At 46.5% G+C, this 13198-nt stretch overlaps 1 protein-coding gene across 1 annotated transcript; it reads left to right on the forward strand.

Moving 5' to 3' along the window:
• The first annotated feature begins 3852 nt into the window (after positions 1 to 3852).
• On the forward strand, positions 3853 to 4807 carry LOC119431286 (NEDD8-conjugating enzyme UBE2F). Its single transcript, XM_037698757.2, has one exon. It carries the CDS (start codon positions 4028 to 4030, stop codon positions 4598 to 4600), a length of 573 nt encoding a protein of 190 aa, XP_037554685.1. The 5' UTR covers positions 3853 to 4027; the 3' UTR covers positions 4601 to 4807.
• The last annotated feature ends 8391 nt before the right edge of the window (positions 4808 to 13198 follow it).

The following is a 13198-nucleotide window of genomic DNA, read 5'->3' on the forward strand; positions in this document are numbered from 1 at the left end:
AGGTACATCATTTGATCACCATGCTCGTGCTTGAAAGCGTGATAAAATGACCATACTAGACTTTCCAACTAGTTGTGCTGCAACATATAGCAAAGGCATAGGTGAACACTCCCGTAACTACCGCTAGCCATTTCATCTCACCTTGAAGTTCATATAATCATTGCAATGTACAGTGATGTAATCATGCCAATAAATTTGGCTCGAATGCACATTTAAGTACGTGCATATGGCTTTCAAGAATACCATATCACTGCCACTAGAAGCTGTTTAGCTCTTTAAACAGAAATTTGTGACCCACAAGGGTATAACGATTTGTGCAGACATATTGTAGGAACCATTGAATTTTACTGCTTTATTCAACTTCATATAATGGTGCTTGTAAATTTTCATTTGACAAACTTAGAGCCTGTTTTTGCAACATAGGCGCAGACTACGGGGGGGGGGGGGGGGGGGGGGGGGGTGAAATGCACACACCATTGATAATTGAAATTGATAATTGAAATGATATGTGACTCAGCATTGCTTGTCTTTCCAGTAGGTAATGCTAGCGACTCATGAAAGAAAAAAAACTTATGATAATTTACAACATTTATTGGGGATGGAAACATCGCAACGTGCATGCAGAGGCCATAAATATATATATTTAACTTAGTAAGGGAAGTGAGGCCAAGCCGGATTCACTCTAAATGAGAATCAATAGCAGTCATGCGCAGCAGAGCTTTTACTAGGACTCGGAAAAAAAAAAAAAAGAGGCTGCAGTTTCACCGGAAAGGCGAAGCAGTATTAGTGATAGCGAAGCATATAAGACAATTACACGAAGGAAGATTCTTCCCGTATAAATCCGTGTAAGAGCCGCACCCCCCAACTAGAGTGCAAATATATATTTTTTAAATTCGAACCGAGAAGCAATCGCGTTCAGCGCTGATTCCAATCGCGTTCCACTGCAAATTTTCCCGCGCAGCGTACTTTCGCGCGTCGCAACTATAAAAAAAAAGTCGGTTACAACTTAAGAATACAGGAGAGGCGGAGGGATAATACAAATGTAAAACAGTGGCAATTAAGGTTACATAACAAAAAACACGGTGACAAATAATGCAGTGCAGGCAGCATAACTATCTCCAAAACAAAAAAGGAAAACGAAAGAAAACGACTATATGTACAAATATATATGCATACATACACATACGTGTTCATACATAAATATATATAAACACATATACGCACTTATAAACTCTCATAAATATATATAGTAGGCGAGCAAACACGAAAAAAAGTAACATCAATACATACGAACTGATCACATGTCAAGCAGTTGATTGAAGAATGCTGAATTTGATGTTTTAGAAACGGTGTCCTCAGACAGAGCCTTCCATTCATGATGGTTTTTGGGGAAAAAAGAATACTTTAACAAGTTTGTTCTTGACTTCATTGGCCTTACTTTAATGTGTGTTCATGGCGATGGGATATGTAATGCGGGTTAAGCATGTATTTTGATTTCTTAATGCCAGTATTGTTGTAAATGATCTTATGAAAAAATTTGGAGACGCAAGCAACGCCGACGTTCGGCTAACATGCGCTAGGCATATTTTCATTTCTGTGATGCTACGGAGCTGCAATAGCTCCCAGTGATAAAGCGTGCTGCTTGGTTTTGTACGCGCTCTAGGATGTATTTAAGCTTGTCCTAATAAGGGTCATATATCGTGCACGCGTACTCAAGAATAGGCCTTACGTATGTCGTGTCTGTAGAACGACCTATGGAAAATAATGTAAACTTCTTCTTTCTGGGGTTTTACGTGCCAAAACCAGTTCTGATTATGAGGCACGCCGTAGTGGAGAGCTCCGGAATAATTTTGACCACCTGGGGTTCTTTAACGTGCACTGCAACTCAAGCACACCCGGCATTTTTGCATTTCGAAATGCGGATGCCGCGGCGGGATTCAATCCCGCGACCTCGTGCTCAGCAGCGCAATGCGTTAGCTGACTGAGCCTCCGCGGCAGGTAAAAATGATGAAAACTGCCAGAACAATTAAATATTTGTCACCACCACGCTATACAGCTAGAAAATACATCAAAATAGCAGTGAAATTTTTTTTCTAGGTGTATTTCCCTGAACGTTGTTCTCGTTTGTGCAAATTGGTATGCATATCATAGATTTATGTCTGTCTTTCACGTGTTTCCTGAACTTTTTCTTGTGAAGTTTAGTGACGATTGTCCAAGATATACCATTTTGCATATGTCAGTGAGCCGTTGTGTGTCTGAGTGTTTACATATGTCTTTCAGCAGTTACATGTAAATATAAAGCAATTGTTACAGTTGCATGTTCACTTTTTTGGGAATGTGTATATTTATAAGCCACAAAGATGCTTGCAGTGATAGGTTTTATTTTTATACAATCAAAAATGTGTTTTCACTTCATGTCGATCGCAGCACTGTCTGCCTTTATGGAATGTTTTTTTTTTTTTTTTTTTTTTTTTTTTTTTTGGGGGGGGGTAACTAGTCAAGCTGTCTGTTCAGCTTTTTTTACCTTACCTCCCCCATCATGTTTATGAAAAAATAAAGGTTATTATTATTATTATTTATATTATTATTATTATTATTATTATTATTATTATTATTATTATTATTATTATTATTCCTATCCTTGCACGTATCAAAATTTCGTCGTTTGCGCGTTCCGAGAGACAATCGGTAGTACTTGGCTGATGTACAGCCTCCCTCATTCCATCACGCGTCATTTTTAAGCGGCGACAATCAGCGAGACCGGCAGCTCAAGTGGACTAAGCACTCTCCTGTGCAAGAGTCGTGTAATGCGATGTTCCCTTCAGGATGACGTAGGACCATGTTATAGTGTCCTCGCGCGATATAGCTAAAAATGCGGGAGGCTGTACGTCCCGTTCTGGCTTCGCGCTATTGGCTAATCGCTCATGGCAGTTCCGAGCGACGAATTCTAGATTTCGAGAACCGAGTGATCGAGCGCAAGAACGAGCGATCCGTTCGCGCGACGGCCCGTTTCGTCACACGAAGCCGCCGCTCGTCACCGTTGCGCACAAAAGTGCTCTTATGCGGTTTAGGCTTCATTCGAACGCAGCCTCAACAATGTTAAACGTAGGAGCAAAGTGTACAAGAAAGCAGATATAGGTTAACCTATACCTGCTTTCTTGTACACATTGCTGTCGTCTACTGGCCTCAACATCTCCGCTCATTCGCATCTGCTAACTTGTACTTTGTAATACATTTCTTAAAGGATGACTTCGGTTCTGCACTCATCATACCGACAGTTCCTTTGGCCAGCTTCAGATACACATTTCATTAAATGTATGCAGAAATTGAGAGCACAGCTAGGTACGAACTCAGTCTCTGTTAACTGCCGCAGGGCATCCACACCTTGTTGTTTACTTAACAATATGCGTTCACTGAGCTGCTGTACGATTACAATTAAGTTATACTTAGCATGCCAACGCGAAGGTAATTTGCAGGGACTGACATCAAAACACGCCGTCAACTCATCTGTAGCCCCATCGTGACAGTGACTTCTTTCCTGCATGTGTAAGCGGAAAATTTCTTTAGATTATGTCAATTTTCTCTTTTCCCTAAGAACGACGCAAATTCCCTAGATCCAAAGAAATTCCCTAGGGTTGGCAGCCTGCAGTGGAGCAAGGGCAAGCGGCGGGGCACCAGCCAAAATCCAGTTAATTTCATCCAGCAAAGAAAACTTGGAATGAGACTGACGTAAGACAGGTTTTGTGAGGATCAGATTAATGTGTTCACGCGTAGTCGAATTAGTTTCTGAAGTCAATACAGTTAATTGTGAGAAATGTACGGCGCTTGACGACAGGCGGCGCCACATGCAGCAGTGTGCGTCCGCCTGTAGTCAGTGGTGGGGTGGGACGATGGCGTCTTGAGTCACCTCTCACGGTAGGAAAGTACTTTTGCGACTTTTTCCGCGTGCGGTAGGTTCGCGAGAGACATGATCTCGTGACTGCAAAAGGCTGTGCGTGAGGAGGGTGGCAAGGAGCAATCAAGCATTATGATTACTTTGTCGAAAAAGCTGAAGCAGAGCTCGCAGAACAACAACACAGAAGCTGTGCAAAGCTTGGTACCCGAGAGCGCCGGAGCAGTGCGCCGGGCTTCCGTTCGAGACAAGTTGCTCGTGCGCGAAGTGCAAGAAATGGAGGCCAACCTTCCAAATACGTGCACGCTCAAGTTTGATGATCCAGACGTTCTCCATCGCTTCGAGCTTATCATCACGCCGGAGGAGGGCTATTGGCAGGGTGGCCGCTTCGTATTTCTAGTCGAAGTTCCCGAAGACTACAACATGGTGCCTCCAAAGGTGAAATGTATGACTCGACTCTGGCACCCGAATATTAACGAGGAAGGAAACGTGTGTCTGAGTCTTCTGCGCGAAAGCTCCATCGACGGCATGGGCTGGGCGCCGACGCGGACGCTCAAGGAAATCGTCTGGGGTCTCAACGCGCTTTTCACGGACTTGCTCAACTTTGATGATCCTCTAGACAACGAGGCCGCTGAGCATTACCAAAGAGACAAAGAGGGCTTTAAAGCCAAAGTGCGCGAATACGTGCTTAACTACGCGAAGCGGTAAAGCGTGCATAGTTGGAGCGCGGCGCCGCTGCTGTTCCCGGCGCCGGGCTCTTCGTGGCGGCCTGATCTGTTGCCATTATCTGGTGACCTTGTGCTGTGTGTCTGGATCATTTGCATCTATCAGTTTCGTGTGTTTCTCTACAGAGTACAAACGAAGTCTACACTAGCGCGACCTCGTGAATAAAGCTATCTTTGAATTGTCTGCAAATTCAAGTGTGACCGAGAACGGGGGAGGGCTTTCCAGCTTGCATCAACCTTGCGGCTTAACCATAAAAATTATGCTTCGAATGGTGTGTCACAAAGTGTACAAGAGTATTCAAGCACCAGGCAGATGCACGGCTATGATAAGCAGCCTGAGTAGCGTATTCGCATGAGAGCTAGCGTCAGAAAATATACCTATCGTTGAAATTTTCCTCGGGCAGCTGATGGAGGCAGGGGTAGAAACGAAAACGCATTAGTCATTTGGCGCGCAGTATGTTCGCGCTTGTCCAGTTACCCTGTATGAGAGGAAAAAGAAAGCACTGAGCACTCCTAACCATTTTGTGCCGAGTAGTTCGAATCAACCGTAAAGCAATGGAGTGTTTTACTTCGGATGTTGTGCATAGTTGTTATGAGTAAGCCCGGTACTAGTTTACCTTAAAATAGTTCATTTTAAGTAGTGTGAATCATTCTCCTGAGTTTCTCTTTTGCTTCTCTTTTGCGTTTTCGACCGAGGGCTTGCGTTTAAATCTGCTCTGCTCAACTGTGCATGTCTTGTAAGCAAGTGTTACATGATCTGAGCTAGGTGTAGTGCTTAGCTTATCTCCGTTGCTACTGACCGCGAAGAGAAAAATGTAATTTGTTTTTGCACCAGCACTTGGAGATGCAAGGTTTGTTCCGAAGAAAGTGTGCGAAGGCGGGATACAGAGGACAAGAAGTAGACAAAATGAACCGTGCTAAACCATTGCCAACAACCACTGGTTTATCGCGTGCTCGCTTCTTTCATGCAAAATGAAGCACACGCGTAATGAGAAAAGACCATACTGCTTCATCAAACACGTGACTAGAAATATGCGAACACATCTGAAGTACGGCTCCATGGCACCACAAACCCAGCTGCTGCATGCCGTTAATGTGTATGCGGTGGGAAGGGGGTGATTGTTGGTATCTTACGTACGGTTACTCCAGCAGAGTATGTATGTGCTCACATAGATTTTTGCTAAATTCACGTGGATGATGACGCGCGTTAAGAAAGCTGCGATGAGAGTGCGCAAAACGGACGGTGCATCCGCAACATTTGTGGAAACGCCAATAAGCCCCTCAAATCTGAATCTGTGGTTGTTGGGAGTCTTGGAGGCTCGCACGAGTCTCGGAACCAGGGTTTCCGTGCCGTCGCAACCTTGTTGCGCCCTTTCGTCGCCAGATGTCGCAACACCCTCAGCCTCAGTTTGTGTTCGGCTAGAAGGAGATGAGGCAATGGAACATATAAGAACAATGATGACAGAATAATTTAAAGAACGAAACGTAGCATGTGCTCAATCAGGTGAGGATAGACTAGTTAGTGCAGTGGCTCCACTTGAACAAAGCGAGTGGGAAAGGGCAGAGAAGAGGGTTCCTAGTAGCACGTCGACAGGTCCTGATGGCATCCCAATTATGTTAATAAAGACATTGGGCCCAAAATCTAAGAAAGCATTAAGAGAGGCAGTGAGCAAAATGATAATGGACGATAAGCCCCCGACGGGTGGAGACTGAGCAGGATGAGCATGATATATAAGGGAAAGGGGGTCAAAGCCGACATAAACAACTACCGTCAGAAACAGTGACGTCAGTGGTTTACAGGGTGGTGATGCAGATTATAAAGGACAGACTGCAGGCATGGGTGGAGAGCGAGGAGGTGCTGGGGGAACTACAAAATGGGTTCCGGAAACAAAGAAGGTTAGAAGATAATCTGTTCTCATTGACGCAGTGTATTGAAATAGCAGAAAAGGAACATAGGCCCCTATGGCTCGCATTTTTGGATATCAAGGGAGCCTATGACAGTGTAATCAAAAAGGATTTGTGGGACATACTGGGCACTCTAGATGTGGAAGATGGAATAAGTAATCTTTTAAAATATATCTATAAAAGTAACAAGGTGCTTGTAAAATGGGAAAACAAGGTATCTGGGCCTATACAGATACAGCAGGGGCTTAGGCAGGGGTGCCCTCTGTCACCTCTGTTGTTCATGCTGTAATTACAAGGATTAGAGAAAAAATTAGAGAAGAGCGGACTTGGCTTCAACCTTTCCTTTTTCAAGCAAGGAGAATGGACATTACCAGGACTGATGTATGCGGATGACATTGTACTTATGGCTGACAGCAAGGAAGACTTGCAGAGATTAATGGACATCTGTGGTAAAGAGGGAGATAGCTTAGGTTTGAGGTTTAGTAAAGAAAAATCGGCAGTCATGATTTTTTAATTATAATCAGGGAAGCGAGCATAGGATACAGGAGGTTACGCTGTAGGTGGTGGATAAGTACAAATATCTTGGAGTGTGGATAAACAATGGGGCTGAGTACCTAACGGAACATGAAAGATATGTAACGGCTAAAGGTAGCAGAAATGCAGCTGTGATGAAAAATAGGGCACTGTGGAATTACAATACGTACGAAGTGGTGAGAGGGATTTGGAAAGGGGTGATGGTCCCTAGTTTGACTTTCGGCAATGTGGTCCTGTGCTTGAGATCAGAGGTTCGAGCAAGGTTGGAAGTTAAGCAGCGAGGGGTAGGTAGACTTGCTCTGGGAGCACACGGAAATGCACCAAATCAGGGAGTACAGGGTGACATGGGATGGACGTCATTTGAGGGCAGGGAAGCCAGCAGCAAAATAGAATTTGAGGAGCGATTGAGAGAAATGGCAGAAAAGCGGTGGGCAAGGAGAGTTTTCAGTTATTTGTACATGAAGAATGTTGACACAAAATGGAAGAAGCTGACCAGAAAATTGTCAATCAAACATTTGAACTGCAGGAGGTGTGCAAACCAGGAAACAGCGGTTAAGAAAAAGGTTAAGGAAACAAAGAGGGGTCTGTGGAAAACAGGGATGCAGACGAAATCAGCACTGGGAACATACAGAACTTTCAAGCAAGAAATTGCCAAAGAAAATATCTATGATAATTCTAGGGGAAGCTCTTTGTTGTTTGAAGCCAGGACGGGAGTATTGCGGACTAAGATGTGCCGAGTCAAGTATCAAGGTATAGACACGTTGTGCGGTGCGTGTGGAGAAGAAGAGGAAACGGCTGAACACCTCATACTTTTCTGTAAAGGGCTTAACCCTACAGTGCAAAGCAACGGGGCTGATTTTTTTAACGCATTGGGGTTTAGGGACAGTGAAGGCAAAACAGACTTTAAGCGGGTAGAAATAACCAAACGGAGGTTATTTGATTGGTGGCTAAAATCAAGGCCAGGGGTGAAGTTTCACCCACCACAAAGTACAAAATATGTTAATAGTCATGGCTAGGTGGCGTATGCCACTGCCCGGTTTAAAGGGTTCAACCTCATCCATCCATCCATCCAGTGTATGTACTGTCTGTAGCATGTGGTCGGTACCATGGAGAACAGAAACGTTTATTTCCTTCCATCGGACGACGACGAAGTGTGTCTTTCATAGAACGCTTGTACCCTTGTCTCGCTTTGTTTCTCTGCAATATCTGGGAGCTCCCGCTCCCTTGTTCCGGCAATGGACGAAGAAGCCCTCTAGGACCTTCCTGGCGCCCAACCATCACGTCGGGTCGCGTCCAGGAAACGTGGAAACGCGTCAAGTGACACGGACAGCGAGGCAACCGAGTTGTACTCGTACTCGGACTGCGTCGACTCATCGGACGACGATTTCACGCTTGTCATGAGCCGAACTACAAAAAGAAGACTGCTACGGAGGTCATCATCGGCAAGTATCTCCACCGTGAAGACAACACCACAGCGCTGGCCGTACACTATGCTCTTCATGCCCGTGGACCCTGCGTCCCATCTGCGACTCCTAAATAGGCAAGTGCTTTCTGCGTTTCTTGAGGGAATCGCACCAAACGAGATCAAAGACGTGAGAATAAACGCACGGAAGAATGTACTCGCAGTAGACGTTCTACACCGTAGTGCGCTGCAAAGCCTGCGGCACGTAACGGAGATCGACAAAGTGAAAGTGCGATCCATGATTCCTACAGGCTGCAATAGCATTGTCGGCGTCATTTATGATGTCGATATTTCTATACCAACGCACGACTTGCCAATATTAATAAAGCCAACTACAGAAGGCACTCTTATCACGCACATCGCAAGACTTGGCAACACACGTTGCCTGAAGCTTGCGTTTGAGGGAGACAGCCTTCCCTAACACGTCAAAGTTGACCACGTCCGCCATCCAGTCCGGCCATACGTACCGAAGCCCCTGCAATGTTACAAATGCTGCAAGATGGGACACGTAAAAGGTGCCTGTAGGAACAATCTCGTGTGCCCACGGTGCGTTGAATCTCATTCGGAAGAAGCCTGCCGCGCAACTGTGTTAAAGTGCCCTAACTGCAATGGTACCCCTGAGGCCTCATCCAAGGATTGCCCGCGGGTGAGGAACGAGCGAGCGGTACTCAAACGTATTGTACGGGACCATTCTATAAACACAGAGAGGCTGCTGCTACTCTCAGGCGACGACGACATCGCCACCGAAGAGCATCACGAAGAGTTGCATCTACTGATAGAGCTACACCATCTTCCGGCAAAGCGGCTACCATACCAACGCCGACTTCCACAAAGACGGACACCGCGAAGACGAAGAAAGGGGCAAGACATTCCCCTCCTGAAGAGTGGCCTACACTTCCACGAGCCCAACCTGCCTCGAGGTCACATCAAATCGCGCCGCCCTCGATGACCTCACAAACCGCTGATGTGACGACAACTGAGGATCACCAAGTCATAGCGATGTTGAAGTCACTTATGGACGCTATGCGCATTCTACTGAGCAGCATGAAAACCCGTCGGCGCAGAGCGCACTGCAGGCAGGTGCTGGACACCTTGAGTCCGGTACTTGCGGCTCTAGGGTAAAACCACGGCCCGAGAGATGCCGTCGTTTCAAGAGGAGGTCAAGAATGCATCTGTCTTTCAGTGGAACGCAAGAGGACTTAAGTCACGCATCTCCGACTTTAGACAGTTTGTCTTTACGCACCAATTCCCCATTATCGTGATATGCGAGCCCAACTTGTCGGCTCCCATCAGACTGTCCGGGTATGAGTGCTTTATGTCCTCTACCCACTGAGAGTGCAGCAAGATTGTTGTGTTTATACACCGGTGACTTGACTTATGTGCATCACCCAGTGCCTCCTGACGAAGTAAATCAATCGTTTGCTTAACAGTGAAGAAGCAAAAGCTCACGTTCACAATTCTTGGAGCCTACTTATCTCCAACAAGTCGTCTGGATTGTGAGCGCTTACAGGGAATTTTGACATCGACTCCACAGCCGTGGGTGATCACTGGCGACTTTAATGCCCACCACTACCTATGGGGAAGCTCCAAAGTGAACTCTAGAGGCAGAACATTGATGTCCTTTGCCTCTGAACGCGAACTTTGCCTGTCAAATGATGGAAGCCCCACTTATCTGCGTGGATCAGTGTATATAGTAGCTGCTTGGACCTTACCTTCGTTTTCGACCTTACCTACGTTGACTTCACGTTCGTTTTCGAGTAGAGTGCACTGGTTTTCGGATTTAGAAACGCGAGGTAGCGACCACATCCCAACTTACTTGAAGATTGAAGGTTTGACTAGCTTCAAGTCCCCCAGAGCCGTCCAGTGCACCGATTGGCCTAAATACAAAATAATCATGGAAGACTACTGTCGTGACGGTGCCTCCTACAACCTAGGGGGCGCGATAAAGGATGCCATACAAACAACCACGCATTCGCTTTTGAAGAGTTCTGCCCGCACCAATTTCGACATCGAACTCGAGAAACTTCGAGCAATTCGCCGTCGTGCGGAACGAAGATATAGACGCACGAAGTCCACTCATGATCTGAGATTGGCTAGACGAACACAAAAGAAAATAGTGTCACATGAACAAGCTGGTTTCCCGACAATGGGTATCCTTTTGCGAGTCCCTGGATCCGCGAAAACCTTTATCGCTTATATGGAGGACTGTTCGTGGCCTTCGCACAACCTTTGGTCAGCGCCACCCGTTTAAATCTCTGACACTACATCTACAATGTAGAGACATTGACGTCGCTGAATCTTTCTGCAGAAAGATTGCTGGCGAGGCAAATTCCGATGGAACGGGAACGGGGACGCTCGACCACCCACTGTTCTCACGCGATCCCCGCATGGATCCCCGCAGTGACCGTTTTCTATGGAACAACTTGAAGCTGCGCTGGCTTTGTGCAGGCGTTCTTCAGCACCAGGACCTGACGGCATTACGTGCCGTGCCCTGTGTAACCTAGGAGACCAAGCTCGGAAGGCACTCTTGCTCCTATACAACGACTCCTGGCAGACGGGTACGGTTCCACAGGAATGGAAGTCAAGTCGCCTCATTCCACTTCTCAAAGCTGGCAAGTCGCCTTTGGACATTTCCTCATACCGTCCGATCGCACTTGTCAGTTGTGTCGGAAAAACAATGGAAAGAATTATTTTAACACGTCTGGAATGGTACTTATATAGAGTACTATTAAATCTACCCAGACGCTATGGCCGGATTCAGGCGTGGCCGTTCGTCAACAGACAACGTTGTTGACTTGGTAATATTTGTGCAACACCAGAAGGTCTGTAAACGACTATCTGCTGCTCTGTTTCTAGACGTTAAAGGGGCTTACGATAATGTCACCCATGAAGCCATCCTTGGCGCGTTAGAAGCAGTAGGGCTTGGTGCTAAGACATATATGTGGGTGTGCAGCTACTTACAGAGAAGATCATTCTACGTGCACACAGAAAATGGCCCGACATCCGCGCATTACGGTAGCTGAGGAGTGCCTCAAGGCGGAGTGCTTAGCAACCCTCATTGGATTAGTTTACAACCTGCCAAGCACCGTACGGCTTTCCATCTATGTGGACGACATCTGCATTTGGGCATCAGGTGTTACACGACGTCAGCGTTGCGCTCGGCTTCAGAGGGCAGTCACAATGACATCTTGCTGCCTTCGTCAACAAGGACTTGAAATTTCATGTGGAAAGTGCGCAATGGTGTCATTCACCAGGAAGCCAATGTCTGCTTACGGCATATCAATTAACGGACAACTTATACCATACAGAAGAAGTCACAGGTTCCTGGGAGTCGTAATTGACAGAGACCTGTCTTGGACTCTACACGTGAATCACGTAAACAAGCGGCTGACTGCTAACTGTCACCTGTTCAGGTTCCTTGCAGGGAAAAGTTGGGGAGTATCCATACACAGTATGTTACAGCTGTACATGGTGTTGTTCGTTGGATTCCTGCGGTACAGCCTGCCTGCAATATCCAACACCTGCAAGACTAACCTGCGTACGATTCAGAGCATTCAAGCCCAAGCCCTTAAGATATGTCTTGGCTTACCACGCAGTGCGTCAACGGCTGAAACCATTGTCATTGCCCAGGATTACCCAATCACGACGCACATTACGTGTTGAGACAATGCGTACGCATTTCAGACACTATGTTAGGACCCCTTCCCACCACCTGGCGATATTCACTGCTGAAAGGACCTACTCGACATTTAGCGCTACTGTCAGTGCCCATCGCGCATCGTTTACTTCAGGGTACACACCTGCGACCAAGCCAGTGTTTCCTCCGTGGTGTTTGAGCCGTCCACAAGTACATATAACGATTCCAGGACTACAGAAGAAGTCAGATCTACCGGCCCCTGCTCTAAAACAACTGAGCTTACTCCTCTTGCATGAAAAGTACAGCAACCACGTGCACATCTATACCGATGGTTCGACTACGTCGTCCAGTTCTGGTGGTGCGGTGGTTATATACCAACGCGATGAATAACACTGCAGTTCAAGACATCGCATGTCACGACCTCAACGGCGGCAGAACTAACGGCTCTGCGTCGTGCACTGGAATTCATTGATTCTGATAGACAGACCCAGAAAATGGGCTGTGTTTTCAGACTCAAAACCGGCCTTACAGTGCATGCAGTCAGTTCTACGACGCGGATGTCATGAACAGTTGACATACGAAACCGTGAAACTTCACCATCACGTGCAACAAAAAGACCACGAGGTTGTCTTTCAATGGGTACCTGGTCATTGTGGAATCAGTGGCAATGATTCCGCAGATAACGCTGCTCGCACATCACACCAAGAAGAGCTCAGCGTTCCAATTCCACTTTTGAGGACAGACGCCGCAAGGCAGCTTCGACACCTGGCACGCAGTCTCTCATTGACAGAGTGGAACTCGCCAAACTCGCCAAACACGACTGCATCAATTATAAACCCCTCACTGCAACTCCGACCTCCATTCGGACTTCCTCGACGTGAAGCTTCGCTTCTCTGTCGCCTTTGGTTAGGAGTTGCCTTCACAAAGGCATACTCTACATTAATTGGAGTGACCGACAGTGCAGCATGCGAGGTCTGCGGCACCGACGAAACTATCGACCACCTGCTGTGCCACTGCCCACGATATGCCTCAGAAAGACAAGA

Source organism: Dermacentor silvarum, chromosome 1 (genome assembly GCF_013339745.2).
Source record: "Dermacentor silvarum isolate Dsil-2018 chromosome 1, BIME_Dsil_1.4, whole genome shotgun sequence".
In the NCBI taxonomy this organism is placed as follows: Eukaryota; Metazoa; Arthropoda; class Arachnida; order Ixodida; family Ixodidae; genus Dermacentor; species Dermacentor silvarum.

Excerpts from the sequence above, each read along its gene's own strand:
- LOC119431286 (XM_037698757.2), top strand. The coding sequence starts at position 4,028 with ATGATTACTTTGTCGAAAAAGCTGAAGCAGAGCTCGCAGAACAACAAC.